Genomic DNA, 24,887 nt, shown 5'->3' with positions numbered 1-24,887 from the left:
ATTTCTGAAGATGTTTCTTAATGTCTAAAAAAAATTTGCGTTACGCTCATTCGTACATATTAAATACACAAGATATTCTGCCTACTTCACGAAGTCAATGCCAAGAACTGACACAAACGGTGACTGATTAATATCCAAAACTAAAATGTGACCAATTTTCGATCGTATATACCGCTCCTCTCTGGTGACGCGGAACATGTATTATTTATATTATAATACATATATCAAAGAATATAACTTTAATTGCTGACATCTTCAAAATATTTTGCAGTAGCACCGTAACATTGAATTCGAATAATCATATTCCGTTGTTAGTGTTGATCGTGCGAATGGTTCCACCGCAAGATCAATCACGATGCCACTGCATATTATACAAAATTGCGACCTCGCTGCGTTTTTTTTTTTTTTCTTCTTTTTTTTTGCGTGACATTGATTAGTGCACATTTTATGCTTGGTGCTAGGTCCAGCAGACGAGCGGTTTACGGGAGTTTGCCGTGGCGGCAGCCATTTTCCTGTGTCAAACCAACGTCAAACACTCGTGTGAATTATTTTATCGCGAATAATATATCGTCATATTCCTGAACAGCAGCGTTATATCCGTGATCTAGTAATACTTTCGTTTAACCTGTTGAACGCAAACATGCCATCGAGTTATAGCTACATTCTTCGTCTGTTGTATATTATTTCATGTAAATCTATATAGTGATAAAACGTGGTGATATTTCACCGCTGGCAAACTATCGCAAACTGCACGTTTATTCCGGGCCTTATGATTTTTACGTACCTATGTGCAGATATAAAGTTCCCAAATTAGACCACACTACAGAATTATTAAAGTCCTTGTCAATTGCCATGATATAAGAATGCTGTGCCAATGCATAGTTCTTTATAAATGGCGACATACAAATAACACCCAAAAGATTCCAATGCATCCATATCGAAGGACATAATTTAACAGCATATTTTGCAGCAGCTAGACATTCATTAGCAACACTTTTGTCGGTACTGCATGGATAATACCGCAGCTGCATTAGATAACATAAAGCTAAATCATGCCATAGCGAAGATAATTGTGGACAAAGAGATATGGCAGCACGATAACACCTGTAATTAAAGTACCCATTAAATTCCTTCTAAACTGTAATAACTAGACCTTGGATGTTTACGTAAATGGACATTTTCATAGAAGATATCTATAGTTACGGGATCTGATCAAAAGTATAATTTACAGAGATAGAGGATTCTAGAAATATATTCGTTTATTTTGCATATTTGCATATTATATATATTGTACATATTGTGCATAGGTGTATACTCTTTTTTGCATAAGTGCACAAATTTTACATACGCGCATGTCTGATTAATAATTTATCATACGAAAACAAGCAAAACAAATAAACCTCTCAGACTGAACTATAATATGTCGATCAGACTTTCGTTGTCACTTTATTTCTTCTCAACTCAAGCAATCCTAATTGCTGTTTTTATTTTGGTAATGATTTGACCCAATATATCGCGAATGGTTTTTATAACATAGTTACATGAATCGATTGATTGCGGTGACAGCGAAATATTAAGGATTCAAAATTAAAATATTGGAAAGATTCCTAAAGCGAAATACTTCAAATATGTAAAAGTCTATATTTGGATTGCAACTCTGGGAGATGATTATTTTACTGCAAAGAGAAAAAAAGGTTGGGGTAAAATATGTGACAAATGAATTACATGTAAAAGGAATTTAGAAATTAAGCAACATATAGACATTGTGCTTTAAACTACAATAAACAAATATCAGTGGATGTATTTTGCATTTATTTGGTATATTTTTAAAATATTTTGCGTGCTTCGGCATATCATATGTGCATAAACATCAACAGTCTGATAACGACATTTATTATAATTTAAGTCTTCTAAGTGTCCGCAAATTTAAAAAAGGAATCTAATGAAAAGAAACCACTTGTACGTAAATTGGTTTTTATAATCCAAAAATACTACTTAAAATCACTTACAAAGGAACATACCCAAGAGTTATTCGCCGATTTTTACGAACACTGCACAATTTTAGAGTAGCCAAAAATATTAAACGCGTGTCGTTTTCTATTTGTCACCATTCATGTTGTAATGCTGAAAATCGGCCTCAAAATAGGGATAGTAAAACATATTTTGTCGAATATTGTGCAAACTATTAGAAATAGAACAGTTGCATAAACCGCTCACCCGAGTTGAATAATATTGAAAATTGCAAGGATAAACTTGTGTGTGTTATCTATAAGAACGAACAGTAGTATAACACATTCGTGAATTAGAAGTATCCATTATAAAAGAATAGAATAATTTATCTAAAGATACAATAAGAAAGACTTGATATTGTAGAATGGCGAAAACTCGTTTTGAGGCACCAAAAACTGACAGAACAGCAAGAACAGAATAACACAAACACAAAACTCATAAAACTAATTTAACTTAGGAAAAGAACACCAAGATAACGAAACGAAAACACACAAAGACGCACTCTAATTTAACTCTCTTTCCAACACCGAACGACTCACGCACGTGCCGATCACAATTAATTTCTGAGGACTCTGTTTGGGTTGTCAAGGATCCTGCTTTTATACTTTCCTTAACCTACCCTTTACCTCCCCATAAGGATTACGCAACTTAATTTCGTTACCCATAATAACTTTTCCATTTGTTTCTAGAAAATATTGATCGGTTTATAATTTGTTTTTGTTGGCAATGGCCGATTCGACATTTCTTTCAGAAATGGTATCCTACAGTATATTATTATTAAATTCGATGATTAAAATCGTTGAGAATTTGGAACAAATTTACTTGTGGATTTTGCGAATGTGCTATCATTTCGTCATCTGTATGTACGTGATTCTTCTGCGAATTGCAAATATTAGCAGGAGCATTCTTGTTTAAATTACATGTTCCATCGTCCTGTGCTGTAATTTTTATGTACTGCTTCCAACATTTTAAAAATTCTATGCGATTTTCGAGAATTAAAAGTTAACTATCATACGTACGCACATCATATGTACTAGTACCGGAGGTACTACAAGAAAAAGTAAAGTAAAGTGCTTCAAGTTGCTTGAAAATGTCCTGTACAACTTTAAACTTGCATTTGGAATGTGTTGTCATTAATTGTTAAAATACGATAAATGTTAAAGCTAGATCTGTATTATCTCTGTTATTGGTTTATATATTTCAATTATATCTCGTGGAGAAGAAATATAATGAAAAAAAAAAAGTGAAAGAATTTAGCAATTCTTCGATGTTATTTCTAAGAGTATCTTAGATGCCTACTCGATAATCAAAATATCTTGCTCGGGTGTATATTGGAGAATAAAGAATGTAACAACCAAGCATAATAAATAAAATAGGTACAGATTAGAAATGTTTATTTGATATTGCTTAAGTAATTACTCAAACATACAAATGTGCTACTTACGTAACTGTCGTCATTTAATACAATGGGTGATGAAATAACCCATCTATGCAATAATATTAACAATATACAATGGTTTACTAAACAAAACATGCGAGTTGGACTCAAGTTTGAAAACTTATGTTGTAGTTACTATATGACACAAGTATCAAGGTAGACATACAAATTCAAATAAATCCAATATTTGTAACGATTCTGAAATTTATTCGTTACAATTATTTATTGAAATTGGGTTATACAAATATTCGAACGTCTAAAAATACGAATATGTAAAAGCATCGAGTAGTGAGTATCATACCTCACTATGAATAATATAAACTCATATAATGATAAGAAGTTCCAAAAAATTAGGAATGCAAATACGTAAAAGAAAAATTATATATGAAAATTTCACGAAGATAGAAAATTCTATAGATAGAATGCTGACTTCAAAATAACCTAAGCCTTCTAATTTTAAAAATTTGTATCTAGCATACCTATCTCGACGAAACCCGTCAAATTGACGAGCTGGCTAATTTCATAAGCAATCATTATATATTTATTTCATTCGTAAAATCATTTCTCCAGTAATAAATATAAGAATGAAAGGAATATCTTTACTAAGATGCCCCGAATTCGCTATCTGAATCGCGCCTCGATAATGTAAAAAATAACCTGATAAAATAAACCTGATTGTATGTGTTATGGACCCAATCTGGTGCTCAGTTCGTGTTGGCAGACACGGTGTTGGGTTGTAAGGCCAACTTGTGCAATAGACGGGCGTGAAGGAACAAATGATTCGGCAGGCTTCCGCTCGGTAGTCCAATGCTTGAACGTTGCCACACGTTCTGAATTGTAGGTGCCCGATTTGATTTTATAGCAGATAGTCAATCCACGCGACTGACTATCCACAAAGCTTGTGTACTGGTTGAGGGATGCACAGACTGTCTGTGCAGACTGCTGGTTGTGACTGTTTGATGATGACTGACGAACTCGCTGATGGAGACTGATTGTTGATGTGTACTGGCTGACTTGACTCTGTGGTTGTTACTGAAGAACTGAGCTGTCTGATGTGTGCTGAAGAACTGACTGCCTTATAGTTACTGATGAACTAACTGTACTGATGTATGCTGAAGAAGTGACTATTCTGATGTGTCCTGAAGAACTGACTATTGAATACTGTCGAGCCGACTTCTCGATTGATATTGACTAACTGACTGTGCGATGTACGATCTTTCGAAGCCCAGGATTCCCCAGAGGGAAATCGATTTTCCCATTGGTGTTTGGCAGGACCCAGGGTGAGCCCTCTGTCCGCGAATCAGGTGCCCCCGAAGAAGGGAGGAACGTCTTCCGCAACCAGGTCTGCTGGTGGAGGAAACCTCTCCCGCAAAGGGGGTTGCTGGTGGGCCACCCGCATATTCGTGACCCTTCTTGAAATGCTCGTTACTTTATGGCTTCGAAAGTCGTGACATCGCGCATGGCCTGGTCCTTTCTTCTGCAAGCCTACTGCCAGCCAAATCCTAAGTGCTGTTGCCTGCGTTCTAAAATTAATGGTTAAAGAATACCTCGTGTCCGGTGACCCGAGGGAAATAAAGAATTGTTTTTAAAGTGTATTGAAAATGAAGAAAATAGAAGACACGAAACTTGAAATAAAACAGCAATTAGAATCTGGCTGCCAGAAGACCCTGACAGGTCTTCTGGGTCTGGGGTTTATCCCAAGATGGGACAATGCGTATGATTCAATAATCCTAAACAGTAGTACCTGGGTGTTTATTTTCGTTTTCAACGAAATCGCTTATGCCTATCGCCAAACAACCCCCTAAAACAAGAGACAATCTTCAATACGATTGTTGCAGAGACAGTGTAAGAACGTTTTTCAAAATCAGTGTGCAAAAGTTTGTGTTATTGTCTCAATTGTTTCTTCTCCTTTTTTTTTCTTTTTTAGTCTTTCAGACAGTCTTCGCTTATTGTAAGTATTTACATTAGGGTAATTGAATTTAAATACAGTATTTTTTTTATTTTGAACAATCTCCCTTTTCTAGCAATCATGAGTAAATCTTGGAGATATAATAAGATATTGAACAAAATTGTCAACATCGATGAAGATTGTTCTGAGGATACCTTCGAAGGAGATCAGTATGAATCGCGCCAAAGCGAAAATGAGAGTGAAAATTCTGAATACATTGAGAGATAGAAGGATTTTCGAATAGTGAAGAGGAAAACTTCTTGGAAGTGTGTCGGAACAAGAAAAGGATGCGTATTCTTTCTAGTTCTGACTCCAAGGATGAGAAGACGAGCATTCCAAACACATCCCAAAATGTAATGGGTGAAATTGAAATTGCAGTTGACGGGAGACATGGATAAAACTGAAAGCAGACGGATCTAGAAGTAGGACGCCCGTTTATATTATATTCAAGGATTTCGCAGGGCCGACTGGCTACGCTAAGAGAAGACAATTATAAACGTGTTCCAGAAACCATTAGTTTTCATAATAAAACAAATTTTGGTGTGGACGCCGTTGACCAAATGGCATGCAAACATAGCGTGAAGGCAAGGAGTTTCCGATGGCCTCTCCAAGTTTTTTCAATATTTTAGATTTGGCAGCGATAAACGCGTGGATATTATATAAAGAGTGCACCGGGTCGAAAATATCCAGAAAGGAGTTCATATTTTGTTTAGCCGAGGTATTAGCTGGAGAAGAGAAGGAGAACATTTGCCAAAGATCAGACGCTTCATTTCTGTCACCTTCAACATCAGAAGTGCGAGAAAAATTGCCAAGTGGACTACTGCAAAAAAATAGAAGCAATTATTGTTGTATATATTGTAAAAGGATCGTATGCGGAAAATGCACAAACAAAATTCAGTATATTTGTAAAAAATGTGCTCAATAAGTATAATTACTCTATACCGTTAATATTACTATCATTTTCGTGATAATTTTTAAAAAAAGACTTTTTACTTATTATTTAAACGTGACGCCTAATGTTGTTGAATTCAGATTTAATTTGAATAAATCGATTTTACAAAAAAAAAGATTATTTTCCCTTATCCGTCAATTTGACGGGTGCTTGTAGAAATAGGTGTATAAGAAATATCTGTAAACCTAGTGTTAAACCGAAATGTATCCACAATACGTTATATTATTAAAAAGTCAATTACGAACAAACATCGTAGAGGATGGCGGAATAAAAACTGACTAGAGAAGAGAGAAATATTAAATAAAAAATAAAAGAGAATCGGAATATTTGGGCTACAAAACTTGGGTCAACATCGGTTATCAAATGAAATAAAATTGGAAAATATTAATTCCTTTGACATTTCCATATTTGAATAAAATTTTTACCTGAAGTAATTAATATGTCAAAATTTGCATACTTATTAAGCTCATTCGTAATTTTGCATAGTTTTCCTTTGGCTCTTTCTTTTTTAAATATGTGAAAAAGTATACCGAATTCGCTAATTTTTCGCAGGTTCCTGCTATTATTTTTCAGTCTTGCGTGACTCACACCGATCAAGTATACTTTAAGTTATAAACCACGGCTACACAATTGACGACTTAGTAGCTACACTTGGTTATTGCGTTTATTTGACATTCTTTATTCGTATCCTCGTATCCTCGTATCGACGTATCGACGTATCAACGTATCGACGTATCGACGTATCGACGTATCGACGTATCGACGTATCGACGTATCGACGTCGTGACATCGATGTTTGATGATGATACGTAAAAAGTATGAATATATAAACTCATATAAAATGAGATAACGCGTAAGTACAGTGGTAGACCCAGCGTCGGAAATAGGGATATCACAATTACCTCAAGTGCTTCTATTTTTGCTATTGGGTCACTCCGATTGACGCCACTGTATTGCATTACAGTCCTTAAGGTTTAACAGATTATAGTAGAAGATGGCTATGTTAGTATCACTTTTTAATATGACTGTTAAATAAATGTTAACATGACACCCCTTGACAAAGACAAAACACACGTCTGCTATATTTAATTTTAAAGTAACTTATTCACAATTTTTGAATTTTAACGAATGATATTGTAATATTATAATGGAAGAATCAGCGGGTCCTTCAAAAGATGATAAAATATTCCTCTCTTTCGTGCTTAGAAAAGAAAATGGTTAAAATATCTCAGACAAAATAACAGCACAGAAAATAGTTTCATATAGGTTGCTGAGTGCGGTATCTCACGGTAAACAAAAAATTGTATGGTGAGAAATCAAATTTTGTTCTGCGAATAAGGAATGGTAGTACGTGACATGATAATGAAAGTTACTAAAAAAAAAATTACTGAAGAAAAGATCGAGTTTTTCCAGTTTTTATATTGAAATATTTTCTGCATCCGATGTTATAACCAATTTTTCTCTGCTAGATTCAAGTTCACTGCTGAAAAATCAGTGTTCGATTATCTGTTTTTTATACCTTTTTATACCTTAAAGTACCCAATTTTGTTGAGGTATTTTAACACTTAGCCAATCGCACGTGCCGCAGCTAAATATACGCTTTGCACCGCGCATTTCTGGCAAGTTACGCGTACTAATCTTCACAAATTAAAGGACACAAAAAACGCATAAAGATAAAAAATGATTTTAACCGATTAATTAAATTTGATGATAGTAATACTATATTACACATAGTTTATATAAATCGTGAAATTCAAAACAAATAACATGATAAAACATTTTGATTTATTAATTATATTTGATGGTAATAATCCTATATTACATATAATTTATATGAAACGTGAAATTAAAAATAACACAATTAAACATTTTGAAAATTAAAGGTAAATCATATAATTTAAAGCAATTTCAATATTGTTGTACTTTTAAATAGTTATCTGTTCGAAACAGAAAAGTTTACGTAATGGGATAATACAAAAGTGGCAAATATAACGCGTAAATCTACTTTCTTTTTTTTAGCGAAACATACGCGACATCCCGGGTGAGGATATTTTCTGTTTTTGCGGGGGGTCATATCTCGGTACCGATCTCGTCCTTTCCATTATGAAATTTATTATATGTGATTTTATTAATATTTAGTTTCTTGTGGGTTAGAAACGCGTTAAAAAGAGCAGCATTCTAAAAATATAATTCTACTTTCTTCACCCATTTAGTGCTTTTCCTTTCATCTTCTCTCCTGCCCAATTTCTGGCATTTACCATTTCTGCGGAATGAATTGTTGAAATTGTTTTCACCAGTCTAGTTTTCCAACTTTTGCACTTCTCTTATTGTCACATCAATCCATTTCATAGATTTATACTGTTTATATCTCTTTACAACCTGAGAGTGGTATCTGTTACATTTTGTGACAAATAATTCGTCACCAAGGAACAATTGCACTATTTGAAACACATTTTGTCAGCCTCGCGGAGACCCTCTCCGAAAGGTGACCGCAGGGGCATCACTCTCGGTTTACGACGGGGAAAACCGGGGTCATCATCATAGTCTTCAAAACACACTGGTGTATTCACGAATATCTGAGACAAGCTTCCACTTTTGCCAGAGTCTATTATTTTTATCAGTACTCTCTTACATTTTATAAAATATTAGGTAACAGAATATGCATATTGTTGGAATTGTATGTTGTTTGTACCGACGTACTATTTTTGACTAGTTTCTATCTCCTGCTGTGGGGGTTTCCCCCACGGAGTTGCTTTTCTTATTATGTCTTGTGGTTTCTGGTAGTTCCTACGTTGCTGGCCGTTGGTATCTCCTTGATCGTTGTGCTATGATAGGGTAGCAGGTAGAAGGACGAAAAGGGAAAGAAAGGGATGCGTTTCGTCCTGGTCCTGCTAATGGACTAGTCAATAAGGTATTCTAGCAGGCCCTGCCTTAGACGGAGATACTTGGGTGGCATAGGAACTTCTATTTATGAGAAAGTCGAGGATTCCCCGAGGACTTGCGAGAAAGTCCTCGAACCTCCTTAAAACTGGAATCCATCTAGTGGGGAGTGCCAGGTGTTTTTTATACATTCGGTTGTGAATGATTGGTTATTGTGGCATGTGGGTAGTGGATTCATGGTTTTCTATTGGCTCTGAATTTGTTAGGCCTGTGTAAGACTTTCGATGCCTATTGATGGCGCTAGATGTATAAACAGATGCGAGTCCATGTGTTTTCAGTATTCGCGAATTGCGGGACACTAGTAATAAAAAAATAAAACTCTTCGACTGACTTTGAGACGAACGAAATAAGAAAAGAGAAATAATAACCAAACTGAAAAGCAACGCATTGCTAGGAGAAACGTGGAAGATATCTTCAGTTGGGCGTGCAGCGACTTCGAAACGGGGAGATTTCCCCATTCCATTGCATAGTGATTAACTTCGATACGGGGCGATTTCCTCATTCGGTTGGTTATGCGCTAACTGTTTCTTTTTTCTTTTCACTAGGCACAAAAATGGGGGATATTTTATGATCTTCCGAAAGATCCGCTTATCCCAGGTTCGTGATATTACAATATCATTTGTTAAAAGTGAAAAATTTGGTTTGTTACTTGAAAATTAAATATAGTACATGTGAGCTATCTTTGTGTCCCGGAATATGCATTAAAACTGAAAGTTCAAAAAATCAACTTCAAACTTGAGTCACGTTTAAGCACGTGTAATGATAAGATGTTTCTACGTTCTCTGCATCAAACGGCCTTTTCGGGGAACATATACTTGAGAGTATATTCCTGATAATGAGTACAAGAAGCCTACTTACGCTGATGTAATACAAAAATGAAGATTTTCTAGTAAGAGACATGCTATCTTCCTTGACGCCTTCGAAGACATATATATAAAGAAATATTATATTATCACAGTTAGTAACGTTAGCAACCCTAATAATACTAGCTCTGCGTCACGTATCGCCAATAATCGTATATTTATCTATCATCTGAACTGCTAATTGACATCATCGTAACGGAGATGTGAAATATTGTAGGGTTAAGGGCCGCACACACAGGATTATGTAGGTATTCCGGCGTCGGCTCGCGAGCGGCGGGCCCTGCACCGCGTTGTGGGCAGGGATCTCTCGCTCTCCGCCATCGTTCCGAAGATGGTGGAGAACGCGAGCGCGTGGCGTGCGGTGACCTCCTTCTGCGAGGAGGTTATGTTACAGAAGGAGGCCGCAGAGAGAGTCCGCGTAGGGTCAACGCGTTAGCCCTCCGCATTTGCGTGCGTCCCTGCGGGGGGCCCCCGTGCCCAGGAGACCGTGGTCCGTGCGTGCGGCGCCGCGTCGTGATCGCGTGGCGCCCGCAGGGTATGCACGTATGCGTGAGTTTCGGGGTGACGAATGAAGGAATGTGTGTCGCGTCCCGTCACCGCGTGTGCGTAGTATGAGAAGTTGCGGCGCGAGTTCTCGTCGCGCCGGGAGGGAACCTTCGGGTTGTCGCGGGATCGTCTTGGCAATTGCGTCGCGCGAAGCCCAGGGCGCTCCGATATCGCGTAAGGGTGGCCATCGTGGGGGTTTTAGTGGGTACAAATCCCACTTAACCCCGCCCCCTCCCCAAGGGGGGCCGGGTATCTTCTTGGAGATTTAAAAAAAAAAAAAAAAAAAAAAAAAAAAAAAAGAAAAAAAAAAGGATTATGTAGGTATGTATATTCTCTCACACAGCAGCATTAGTGATGATTAATAATTATTATGTATTTCAAAGATAACAAATAAGAAATGAGGCGAAACTAATTCCACTCGCTAACACTATCTCCCAAGCACTCTTTGATACATATTGCCACGCTGGCACCTCATCGACCTCTCACAACACTCTGATACTCTCTAAACTCTCTACACTCTGACTTTTTGTACTCTGATTCGCCCGTGTCCTTTCACGTTTATTTAATCCTGACACTCCGTTTTCTTTTATGCTCAGGCTCTCTGCCTCAATTAGACATTTCCCGCGCATCCTCGCCCTCGGTGGACCAGGTACTTCAAACAATTCAGACGCATTTCTAAACTTTCGCTCGTTGTTCACATTCGACTCTGTCACAAATATCCTTTACAATCGATCTGCCGCAGGCAGTCATTCGTCTTATGTCCCAAACACTCTTAACATTCTTTCAGGGCCGTGCTCGTTCCATTCCTAAAATATATACGTCAAAAACCTCTGTTAGACCGTTATTAATGAATTGATTAATTGTTTATTAATGAATAAACAAACGTGTAATTCTATCGAGCGTGTACCTTGTAATGCCACATGTAATCATTGAAGATATTTTCAAAAACTGGAGATTGAACAGAACAGTTTCTCACATTAATCTCAGATTCTCTCACATATGCAGTCTTCGGAGACATGTCTACCACCATATCAATCCACCCAAACAACAAATACCCATTATCAGTAAGTTTAACAACAAACAATAAGTTAATATTCAAATCTAGGACACACAACACATTTCTTAATCTTACCCTGCCTTCTAGTTCATTCGGCTTTATTACAACTTCACCTATTGCATCAGAAATCAGTTTTTTACTATTTCGTGGTGGAACACCGTTACCACTTACTAACAGCCACGTCCTAAGTGCTAAAATAACTCGACCATCAGAATTCTGTGTTTACAAGGTCGTCAATGTATATTTGTAGGAAATTTCTCCTTATTGCTTTGGGTGTCACCGGCAACGGAAAGTAATTCAATATCTTTTATTGACGAAATTAAGCGACGGCATTTGGGACATGGCTGGCAATAGGCCTCCAAGGGTTCAGGCCAATCTCTGTGCGCTGGTTGCGTTAAATACCACAAACGCAAGGTGATATAGACACGGTCACCTTTTCACTAACGTGCAGCTGACCCCTGTGTACCTCAAACAATACACCTCTTCCTGAAAGTGGGGTTTCCGCCGCCACGATCTTTATTTGCAGGACGTTCCTTCATCTTCAAAATGACCCATTTGCAGGGCAAGGAAACGTCGTTGATACAGTTATCTGCCAATTAGAGAACGTCCGTCCACTGGAAAACTCTCGTTTTTCTTCAACACGATCGTAAAGAAAATCACGGAGGCAGTCTTTGACTTCTCCATAGTCAGTATTTGACTTCATAATGGATAGGCCTTTAACTTTTCTGTCAGTCTTTTTTCACTTAGTAGTTAATCTACTGACTTTTCCACGTTCAATCTCTTGACTTTCAGTCGTCCTTGATATAGCCAGTCGCCGGTAGATGCTACCCTACAAGTTTATTTGATCGATCACTAATGTTCGAGGGAACTGATTGCCTCGGCAGCACCTCTCCATCGTTCGAGTAGTCCGTTGACCTTGCTCATGAACATCGAACTACGCTGAAACAATCTATGCAACCAGGATTGTCATCCGAAGGTAGATAGTTAGTTGAATGAAACGTCCTTCAAACAGTTGCTCAATATTAACGGGCAACATTACGAGATCACAAGACTAAAAACCTTCTATGTCTGACATAGCTTGTAAAGTCAGAATCCAATAACTAAATTATATCGGTTATCGCATAACTAGCCTTTCCTGTTCACATTTTATCTCTTCATATAGACTTAATTTGTCACACACAATCGTCACAGCATCATCTGCTGTATTCATTGTCCCTTCCTTCTTTCCATATCCATTTCCGTTGCCTCTCCAGTTTTCACTTTCTCGAGCATGTATGTATATAATTCTTTGTTTCCTTGTACTCTGTGAAAATATGCCGATATCACTGGCAGTTAAAACACTTTTACTTATCACAGTACTCGGTTCCTATATGGCCTCTCTTTTCACAAGCATAGCAGTTAACGCCATATTCCATTCTTCTTTCTTCCTTCTTACATCATCATGGCCTTTCTACGCCAATATTTTATCAAATATTTTATATTTGACCGCATACATCCTATATATTATGCATTGATTGAAAAAGATGCATAAACATTTGGACGGAGGAATCAATTTAAAAAACCACTTTTTGTACCCGTTATATTTGAAGAAATGGATTTTTTGTAAATCCGTTCACGTAGTCGTATTTATCATCGAAAAATACAAAATTCTTTAATCATCATAATTGGCCTAGCTCCAATAGTTTGCAAAATAGTCGACCGAATATGTTTTACAATTCCTACTTTGGGGTCAATTTTTATTTCTTCAACACGAACGGTGGCAGATAAAAAAGAAATATGCGTGTAATATGTTTGGCTACTTTAGAATTATGCAAAATTTCATTAAAAACGGCAATTAACAGTTCGGTATGTTCCCTTGTAAGTGATATTCTCCTTGCAAAACTGATCGGCATATATAGGTTGTCTTTATAATACTGTTAAATTTGTTAATTTCCTAACTTACGAATGAAACCTTAATTTTGTCATACAATCCAATTATTTTCTTGACAGAAGGATCTTTGAAAGAGTTCCTCAGAGATAAAGTGCTCAGCCGAGTCTTCTATTTAATATAAATATGTTAAAGCTATTATTGGCGAATTAGATAGTAATGTTTAGATATCACAACTTGCAGATATCATAGCCGTTTCTACATGCTCTGTTATTTTTCGCATAGTCAAAGTATCTATTGAAAAGGCAGTCACTTATTTGAGCAATAATTTGTATCTTCTTGACCCATCTGTATGCACGGAGAGAACTATATCCATTCATTTTAACAAAGAAGGCGTTCTCTTTGGTTCTTATCAAAAAATCAAGCCTCACCCAGACGTCAAATATTTCGGAATCATCTTTGATTACCAACTCCGCTTTCAAGGGCATATTGAATTTAATTACAATAAATACCTACAAAAATTGAATACACTCAAACCTGTTTCTGGTATCAGATTAGAAATTGACCGATCACCCTTTATAAGAGCCATTATTATTCGTTCGATTATTGCATACAGATACTTTATTTATATTCCTAGGTTAGAATCTCATGTTCTCAGAATAGAAGCAACTCAATTTGCTGCTTTACGCGCCACCTATAGCTATAAAATTAACAATTCCACGAATATTTGAGGCGGCCGATATCGGTGTTGCCTTCCTATCCCTAGATTTAATGATCACATCTTCGGTTAGTCTGAATAAATAGTCTTCATTTTTACTATAGAAAGTCTTATGCTCAATCCTTGAAATACGTTTCAACCTTCACAAGTTTTCTTCGAACGTTAAACTTAATCCTATTTTGCTGAATATTTTGAATATTATTTATGCCCTCGCTATGCATAATACTAAACTCTGTTTCTATTGGATTATACTACACGTTGGTATTTTGTCCGACGAGAACACCGGTGTTCTAGCGAAAGAAACTACACTGACTACTATCAAATTTTCAAAAAGGAGCGAGACTGTGAGACAGCTTCAAATACAAAGTACACACACAAAGGTGTCAAATATTACTCCCATTTTTATAGGTACTCTATAACTCCTCGATTCATTTCTACGGTTGTCGCTAGAAATTTTATTTGCCTTTTCAATAGATTATATTCTAATCATTTTTAGTTAACTATCTCACTTTGAAGAGTTAGTCTTGCATCTGGCACGACATGTCAATGTAAAATTACCCATAGCAGATCTCAATCACATTATATGGCAATGCCCTCTATATGATCGTAACAGATTGGTCATGATTAGAAAATTGTGCTCTAAAGGTTATACTCGCCTTGCACGATTGCTTCTTTATTCCTTCAACTACGTATATCACCTATAATTTCTGAGAAAGCATAATATTTATTTGTAATATCACTCTGCGTATTGTTCATGTCGCTATTAAGCTTACTACCTCTTCTATGTACACTTTTTTTAGATATATTTGATATTTATACATACACCTATGTAAGCTTATGTAAATTTATGTAATCTTATACTAATAATCCTGTGCGGATTAACAGCGTATTAAATGGGAAAAAAACTCAAACTTGAGAAAATTGACCAAGTGACCGATATATACGTGAAAATTAGTGAAATACATTTTTTGTCCTACTGGAGTAGAAGATATAAAATATCATTTTCATGTTGATTTTGATATCGATAGGGTATAAATATTTAGTGTAATTAGTGCAAGTATCAAAGAATATAAAAAGGAAAACTGCAAATTCAAGCTGTACTAACAAACAATAATGGGAATATGCGAATGGGATATATATTGTATATATCCACGGAATAATAATACTAATTACTGGGAGAATCTATCCGTAGATTTTTAACCAGTAAAACCAAGTGTTACTAAAACTTAAATAAAGCTTGAACTCTTTACTTCACGGTACGGTATTTTGATATCAAATATATTGCACCCCTATCATTGTAGGGCCATAAAAATGAAAACATGCTCGCGAAATCAAAAATTTGCAAAGTTCAATGTCCTCCATGAATTTGAAAAATTGTCGATATAATATCTGCATCATTCTGTTATGTTGTCTTACATACTACTACGAGAAATTATATTATACTGTAGATCATTGAATTTGTCTCAAAACTTGCTATCATATTGTGAATGAAAAAAATGTAAGGTTTTGTTACAGAAAACTGCTTAAAATCTCCTCCGTCACATCACTTATGAAAAAAGAGAAATTACATCAAACAATGTATCCCACCACACATAGTAACAACTTTGTTGAAACAATTTTTTATACTTGTAACAGTTCCCGAGATATCACGACGTTTCCAATGAAACATGACACACTGAATACATATTACTTTATAATATTACTTAATATTATTGTAACATATAATATCGATTCAATATACTTACTTTATAGATAATGCAAACATAGATCGTTGTTTAATTAATGCAATATTTCCGATATTTTCATGGTGTACTGGAATAGACGATATATTTAAGTAACTATATTTTTCTGGTAACGTTGCAGCTTTGTAGTACACGTTGCCAAGTAATTTCCAAACGCAGGATACATCTCTACGTACTTTAATAGCTGTAGCTAAGCTATCCATAGCTTTTTGTAGATAACCATTCGCATGACCAAACAATTGCTTAGCAGTATAATAATTGGCTAATGCAAAACAAACTTCAGCTAGTCCTTTTAAAGCAGGAATATAATGCGAATCATCTGCCAAAATGTGTTCAAAGTCTTCCTTTGCATTATCGTACTGTCCAATAGCCTGTAAAATAATAAGTATTTACACAAATTTGGAAATACATATTTTAAATAGTAAAAAATGTGTTACATTTCGATTTATTACAATCATAATGTGAAATAATTAAGAAACATAATATTAACCAATTTTATATTTGCTAATTGTATCATTGGATATAAAGACCCTGGACACAATTCTAACGCTTTCTGATAAGTTTTTAATGCTGATGTATATGCGCCTCGTATAAAATATGCATCTGCTAGTAATTCCCAACAGCGACTGGAAAAAATTAAATAGAATTAGACGTACTTAATTTTAAACAAAAATTCCACAATAAAGATACATTTAATACATTTTAATTGGATGGAAACGAAGTTGAATTAAATTGTAAGACATATTTACTGTATATATAGAAATATGATAAATAATACTATAGCGAATAAAACTTTCGAACAAATATGGTTAAATGTAATGCAAATAAAAATGAAAAACTAACTCAAATATAGAAATCTTATTCGTACACAATTTGGGCTAGAATAGAATAGAAAAATACATTTCTAAAAGTAGATGGAATGTGTTTCTGTACTTTATTCAACGTGTATGAATATGTATGAATAACATAGAGATAAGAAACGTACTCGTATTCTTTCAAATGATTCCAACTTTAATATTACTAAAATTTCCATTCAAGATATCTTTGAATCAATCACCTTACATACATATACCAGTATACGTCGCACAACTCGTTCTGCGTGATCATGCGATTTATCACTGCCTTTTGCTGGTGTTTCTCGTACAATTCAAATATATATATAATACTTTCGTTTCTGTTCCGTCGCTGAACAAAAACCGGTTCTAAGGACCTGGTTGCAGTAATAATATATATATAACGAGGAGAGCTTATGAAGAAAGAAATATGGAAGATCTGCAATAGGGTATGCAATGGAATGGATATACCACAAGAGTAGAAAACATATATTATAGTATCGATTAAAAGAAAAGAAGATGGAAAAACTGTAAAGTGCTACAGAGCAGGGTCACTGTTGAATACAATGTACAAAATTTTAGCATACGGTTTAGAATGAAGCACTAAAAGATCTGTTACGGTCTTTTAGAAGTCAAGCCCTATATACTGAGCAATTAGAGGTCCGGGGTTTACTTGTTTATTGCGCATTCTAGTTAAACTTTTATATTGCCTCGAATCACCGGACACGAAGCGTCGTTCAAAAGCCTAATTTAAGCTATTGAGCACTTGGGATCTGGCTGCCGAATGGGCCACAGGAGGTCGGGGCCAAGCCACGTGAGGTAGCTTCGCGCAACCCCGACTTTCCCCGTCGTAAATCGAGGGTAACGCGATCGCGATCACCTCTCGGGATGGGTCCCTGTGAGGGTGACCCTTCGGAGGGCATAATCCGGAAGGTGGTGTCTCCTCCACCCCTGACCCTGGAAGGAGATTCCCCTTCAGGAAAAGAGATTGCCTTCTAGACAAGCTTAAAACGGTTCGTTCTGAGAGATAGAACGAGTTTTTCGAAGTCAGACAGTTCTAGAGTGAGTATCGTATTTACACAGTTACAAAGTGGAGAGTTACAGAGTCGAAAGTCGAGAGTGGAGGGTCAGAGAGTCACAAAGAATCAAGCAATCACCAAAAGTTAAACTAGTCAGTTAGTCACATAATAGAGTCTTGCAAGACATTCGCTAGTAGCAACTTCGCTCCAGTGCTTCATTTAACGCGTTAAGTGCCACGCCAATACCTAGGGATTGGCGATAGACTTTTCGTTCGAGCTTGGCCGGTCCTCAAGGAATTTCCTATTACACGAGCGCGCGTGTCGGTCCTTGCGCATTGATTGCGAGGCTGAATATTTTACTTAGGCGACATTGGTTTTTGTTCAGTCAAGGTTTAAGAAAAAGAATACAATATTTTAAAAAAACTTAATGTAATATATTAAAACAGAATAAAGAAAGGTGACTCCACCAAGAAGGGTGGCCCGCCGCCGGTGGCCCACTTGACGGCCGAGTCTGGGCTTGAACGGAACGGCAAGCAAAACGGGTTGGACACTTAACGTGTTAACCACCTCCGCCTTGATCCAGTACACATTGGTACTAGAAGAGAGCCTGGGAAACGAAATGGAGAATAAGATAACAGTGCCAGAGAACGAAACAAGATTTAGAAAAAAGAGAAGCACAATAGGAAATATATACGTGCTGAACTATTTGATAAATAGAGAAATAAGGAAATAGGAAGACAATAACAGGATGTTTTGAAGGTCATGATACGATCATGGTATATAATTTATAAATATCCCGTATCATCACTGTAACAGCAATATTCCAGAGTACCAACAGATTGGAGTACCAAAAATGCAAGGGCAAGATTTAATCACATGGCCGGGCCTGCGGTAACCCGTTTGAAATTTAAGCGCGTGTAAATGTGACTCACACTGACCGGCTAAGGAAAACAAAGTCGAATCGGCCGCTAGCGACGAAGCATTTCACACGTGAGCCAGTGTGAAAGACGCAGTCATAACAAATAGACGGGAATTCTTTAGTGCACTATTTTAGTTTCTTACATATTGTTGCGACCCCAGGACCGAACGTCTCTAGTCAAATGGAGGACTATTTATGTCCTTATTGCCAGCGTTCTTTGATTTGTATACACTCGTCATCACGTAGTCACCACTTGGGTAAACCTTAGCAAGGACCAATATATTACTCTTAAGACGATAGGCATAAGGACCCAAATTATTTAAACATCCACCATCACAGAAAGACGTCGAGATCATCGCACACCCCCAATATTATTCACAATATTATTCACAAGCAGTAGGATGACCCACACCCACCTTTTTACATTTCACACCAACCAATCAGTAGACCTACAAAACTTATAAAACCACCGAGACAGCAGTCACAAGAGAGTTCTCCTAAAAATCTGACGAAAACAGGACAAGTATCACGACCGGACGGACTATCAGTCAAGAACCACGACGATCAACTCAGCGCGAAAGGCAGTAACACATCCGAACTCTTTAGTTCAACCCTAACTGGGTCTAACTCTATTAATTTAGACTAGGCCGCATCCCAGCAACATTGTCGCATCCGTGTAAACGGGTCTTACATCCCTGTGAAATTCCCACCGTGCGAGTTGCAGTGTTCGGGACGCAAGATATATATTACATTATACTATTATCAGTTCTTTTATTATATTATTTATAGCGAGCAACGTTCTCATCCTCGTCAATAAATGGATTTCGACTTCAAGTATCCCCATCTAAGGCAGGGCTTGCTAGAAAGCCTTACTGACGAGTCCACTAGCAGGCCCGAGACGAAACGCATCCGTTCCTTTTCCTTTCGTCCTTCTAGCTGATACCCTATCATAGCACAACAACCAAGAGGGTACCAAATGGATGCACCGTAGAAACCATCAATACAATGAAGACATTATTCATCAAAGATCCCCACATATTGTATTATATTATATAATTAGTAGTATTTTAGTACTGTTCACTATTTCTTTTGTAACGTCTAGTCGTACGGACAAAAAAAATTTCTCTAATACAAATTTATCACTTTCACCTTAGCAAAGCTACTCTTTAGAAGATATCTTCCACAGTTCTTTCCGAGTATGGTATAGTAAATTTAGTCTAGAGTCCTTAATAGGAAATTGCGAATATCATAATTTGAGGATTTTCGAAGAGAACTTATTACAAATAGAAAAAATATATTATTTTTTATTCCCTACCATCTTTCACTATGTCAATATTAGCAATAATCAAAAAATGAATAAATCGATAGAAATGAAATAAAGCTCTTATATGTACGCGTCCCAACCAAACCTTGAACGCGTATATACGAATGCAAGATACACGCGAGACCAGGCAACCGTCGGCTACGTGGAAAGAGACAAAGGACATAAGAGCTAAAAGGAAAAAAGAGTTGTCCAGCAAAAACAGAACAATTTAAAAGGGTGCTACGAAAGAAAGAAATATAGCAGATTGTTATCTTAAAATATGTGAAATCTGTAACGGAGATTAGTGATTATGATAAAGGAGGAGGATATTGAGCCAGATGAAAAGTCATATAATTTGGAGAACTTGCATAAGTTCTCAGGGACAGATTAACACTAGCCATATGAACGAGAGAAAAGATACCAGAGAAATGAAAAAATTATCTATTCACTGCGGAACAAAGACGAAATGACAAACCACAAAGGAACATCATTATCAAATATAGGCTACAAGATATTAGCAAATATACATTACTATGTAAAAGATTAAAGAATTGGCTAAAACAACATAAAATATTAAGTGAAAGTTAGGCAGGCCTTCGAAGCAACGAGTGACCATGGTCTTTACATTAAATGCACCAGCAAATTACAAATGGAGGAGAAGCAAAGGAAAGCCGTATGCGGTCTTTAATTTCATGAATAGAGAGATTTTACTAGGAAACAAAGGTGTAGACCCAAGGTGCACTACATAGAGTGATACAAATAATCAAGGAGATATACAAAAAGGTATAGAGAACGCGATGTGTACATTTACGTTCTTTACAGAATTCATTAGGTCATTTAAAGGCGTTGGACAGGGTTGCCCCGTCGGCCCTTTCTCTAACTTTCCTTTCCAGAAGATTGAAAGCAAGAGCATAGTTTTAATAGTTTCAAACCCACCATCGCGTACAGTTGAAATTTATAATGCAGTTAAAAAGTATTTTCAAAGTCGAAATTGACATAACAGGTGTGAACATTAATAAATAGCGTTTACAAGATGTTAAACTTTTATTTTATACATCCACCCATTTATAAGTATGTTGCGTTAGTAAGCTCAAAAATGTTTTTCAAAGTAAACAGTATCAAGCAGATGAGCGATTGGCGAAATCTGTGCGGGCCGGCTAGGACGAAATTGCGAATGCAGCGCGGACCACCAACGGGTTTAATATTGGAAATTGTTATTATTTAAGTGCAACGGCGATGAGTGTGTCCTAATATGTAGCCGGGGCCGGCATCGGCCTGGCGGGGATTGCGTCATGGAGCATGATCGGCAATGTCATTTGCCTATTGTTTCCTTTTTCAGCGGTGCTAGGAACGCGATAATTCAGTTCCTTGCCAGTGTTGCATACTCGCAGCCACCTGCGAACATGATACGTGCACGGAGACATTATGTATGTATGTGTGCGCGGATGAACCGATAACATAAAGAATGTATGTATAAGTATAAGTATAATGTGTAAGTATAATGTATGATAACATAAAGAATGTAACCAATAACTAAAAGATAATAAAGGCATGAAAGTATGAAATCAGTAAAGGTATGCGCGGATATGGATATAATGGAACATAAACGAACAATAGAATAAAAACCTTGTAAACGCCGAGTGCACATACAATTATAAGCGAGTAAAAGGATAAGCGAGCAAAAGGATAAGACCGTTACACCCCGAGCAATAGAGTAAGGAATTTATAACGCCGAGCATTAAGACCGGAAGGTCATAAACATTATTACCGAGCAAGCCCTGCATCACCACCCCTGACGTCACCCGAAGAAACCGCGGGACGCGGCCTGCGTACATTACATCCATATCCGCACATACCTTTACTGATTTCATACTTTCATGTCTTTGTTATCTTTTAGTTATTGGTTACATTCTTTATGTTATCATACATTATACTTACACATTATACTTATACATACATTCTTTATATTATCGGTTCATCTGCGCACGCATGCATACATAATGTCTCCGTGCGCGTATCATATCCGCAGGTGGACGCGAGTATGCAACACGTCCGTGAGACGTCACACCAGGCCTTACCGCAACATCACTTTCTATATAAAATATATATTCTTTTATTGGTTTAAACTAAATGAGTTCCACATTTTCTTCTTCTTTCCAATAATCCTACAGTTATACATATCTGGGAGTTTGGTTTCCATCTGGCAACACCTTCAAGAAACACGTGAGAAAGCAAGCGAGCAAGGTGCAAAAAGCCATTAACACATGAAACATATAGATGAGGACAGGAGTAAGTACATGAAAGAGGAAAGAACTTCTTCAACGTATTAGGGAACTCTGAACTAAAGCAAATGCGAAACAAACACAAAGTTAGCAATAAGGTTAAGCGGAAACATTCCGAATTATATCTGGCCACTGCAGTCAAACAGGATGAAATTGCGCACACAAGCCAGCAAAAAACACTACAAGGTTTCATTAGAAATAGTAGAGATGAAGGAAACTACATATGCCAAGAGAAAATAGAAATATATGAAAGTAGCAAACCATAAGAACGGACATAGAACGATCACTGCTTTCGTTATAGTAACACCATAAGATTCCCATCGAACTAAGCAAAATACGATGCATTAAAAGAGATATCATAAAAGAGAATCATAAGGATGAAACAAGACATTGCATGCTCAATATACATATGTGTCAACTAATCCGCTTTGAGAATATGTATCGAGCGATCCTATAATGTGCCTCCATGCGATAAGTCGAAATATTTACGGCTCGTTTTTTGAGAAAATGGTTCATTTTCGACCTATGGTTCCTTTTAAACATTTTCCTTATGGCGAATAAAATACGATACGATGGAAGAAAAAGAAAAGGCGACCTTGAAAATTATGTAGGGGATAATTTTTCAGCTATTTTTCTTTTTTTTCTTTTTCTTTTTTTTAAGATCTTCACCGATCCAAAACTATAGAATTACACTGTAATGGCCGTGACAATTAGTTTTCATACATCCTGTACGCTATAGATTTTAATATGTAATATACGCTATACGAGTTAATATATACCAAAAACATTTACATTTTTATCTAGGGTGTAAAGTTAAGTTTATTTTGTAATATACTGTAAAGGATGGGGATATCCTGGTGTAAAATGTTATAAACGTGGGTATATTGGGAAATACAACAAATTTTCTTCCTTCATACAAACGTAGTTTACCGATAAACCTTTGAAAACATCAAAAACTTTGAAATTGCTAAAACGAAGCCACTTTAAACAAAGAATCGATATCTTTGCGAAAATTTTACATCTATTTATGTATGAAAAAGTTGTTTAAATTACGCATTTTGTTTATTTTATAGGTAAATCTACAGGTACGTATATTATAGTATATATACCATAAATTTAAAGTTTATTGGTAATCTAGTTTTTAAGATACCTTACCACGCAATTTGAAAATGTGGTTTTGAAACAAATGTGTTGAAAGTGTGCGAAGACGACTCGTGCTTCCATACTTGCACGCAATAAACATGCCGTGGGACTCTTAACATTTCTTAAATTTACAATTACATTGTAAATTTGGAAATATATTATAGGAATAGTTGTACTATTGATTAAAGAAGTAAAAAGGAAGTCGATTTCTTAGGACATCTGATTTTATTGCAAGTGAAAGTGAATACGATTATGCGCACCAAAGAATAAAGCGAACAGATCAAATAAGTAAAGTAAGTAGTAATAAGTAGTATATGTATATACATTGTATACAACCTCTAACCCCCTGTGGGTACTACAATTGGATATATTTGCAAACACTACTTACTACTTTACTTGTTTGGTCTGCTCGTTTTATTCTTTAGTGCGCATATTTGTATTCACTTTCACTTGCAATAAAATTAGATGTCTTAAAAATTCGATTTATATACATATATGTTCACTGTTAATTACAATTATAATTAGTAGTACATCTGTAGCTCTTTAACAATCGTTTACCATACTTTATAAACTGTTTTATTGTTGTACATTTTGTTATTTCTAAGTATATGTGCAAATTTGTACGTAAACAGCTTTTTAAAAATCATTTACATTTTCAATCTGGTGCCAAACACCATTGCAAAAAGGAGTATGCTTTGCCAGATATCACACTCTAAAGCATTATTCAAGTTTATGAAATAAATATTAGTTAAAATGTAAAAAAAACTTATATAATAAATCGATGTATAAAATATATAGTAATATCTATGAATACTTTATGTGAATATATTACCAATTTTAAATTAAAAATGTGCATATATGTGCAACGTATTGCTTGCCAAGCCAAATCTTTTGAGGCGTACAAAAATGTATGGTCTTTGGAAGCGCTTTGAGCGCGCAAAGCGCCGTGCGTAATGTGTTCATAAATATTTGTTAATTAATTCATAAAGATAGTGTTCATTTATTTTATAACAGTACAATTGTTTTAGAACTTTCCAAAACAGAAGATAATTACAATTTTGCTTTTCACGAGGTAAAAGTGACTCATTCGCGAGGATAATTTCCGAATTGATCGTAATAATCCTAAATAGCAGATAGTGTATCACTAGAAATCCCGTACCTTAGATTTCTTTTATTTCAAAAGTATATATGCTTATACTATTGGATTATACCTTCGAAAGGCACTAATGGCCAACTTGTACCAAATTTTGGCGACAGGTACAGAGAAATGGTGGGAGGTCGGAAGGTCAGGAGGGAGGGAGGGAGGG

At 36.2% G+C, this 24,887-nt stretch overlaps 1 protein-coding gene across 1 annotated transcript in view; it reads right to left on the bottom strand.

Annotated features, from left to right (window-relative positions):
• LOC108550057 (tetratricopeptide repeat protein 37) overlaps positions 1-24,887 on the bottom strand; it is a 104,534-nt gene that overhangs the window by 35,052 nt on the left and 44,595 nt on the right. The window contains exons 6-8 of the mRNA XM_017903657.1: positions 16,572-16,707; positions 16,085-16,452; positions 785-1,104 (exon numbers count right to left, since the gene is read on the bottom strand). Coding sequence (XP_017759146.1) covers positions 785-1,104; positions 16,085-16,452; positions 16,572-16,707 — 824 coding nt within the window. The remainder of the gene's footprint in view (positions 1-784; positions 1,105-16,084; positions 16,453-16,571; positions 16,708-24,887) is intronic.

Source organism: Eufriesea mexicana, unplaced genomic scaffold (assembly GCF_001483705.2).
Source record: "Eufriesea mexicana isolate 0111107269 unplaced genomic scaffold, ASM148370v2 scaffold2501, whole genome shotgun sequence".
Lineage (NCBI taxonomy): Eukaryota > Metazoa > Arthropoda > Insecta > Hymenoptera > Apidae > Eufriesea > Eufriesea mexicana.
Note: the sequence above shows the minus strand (reverse complement) of the source record. Positions and strands in the feature narration are given on the sequence as shown.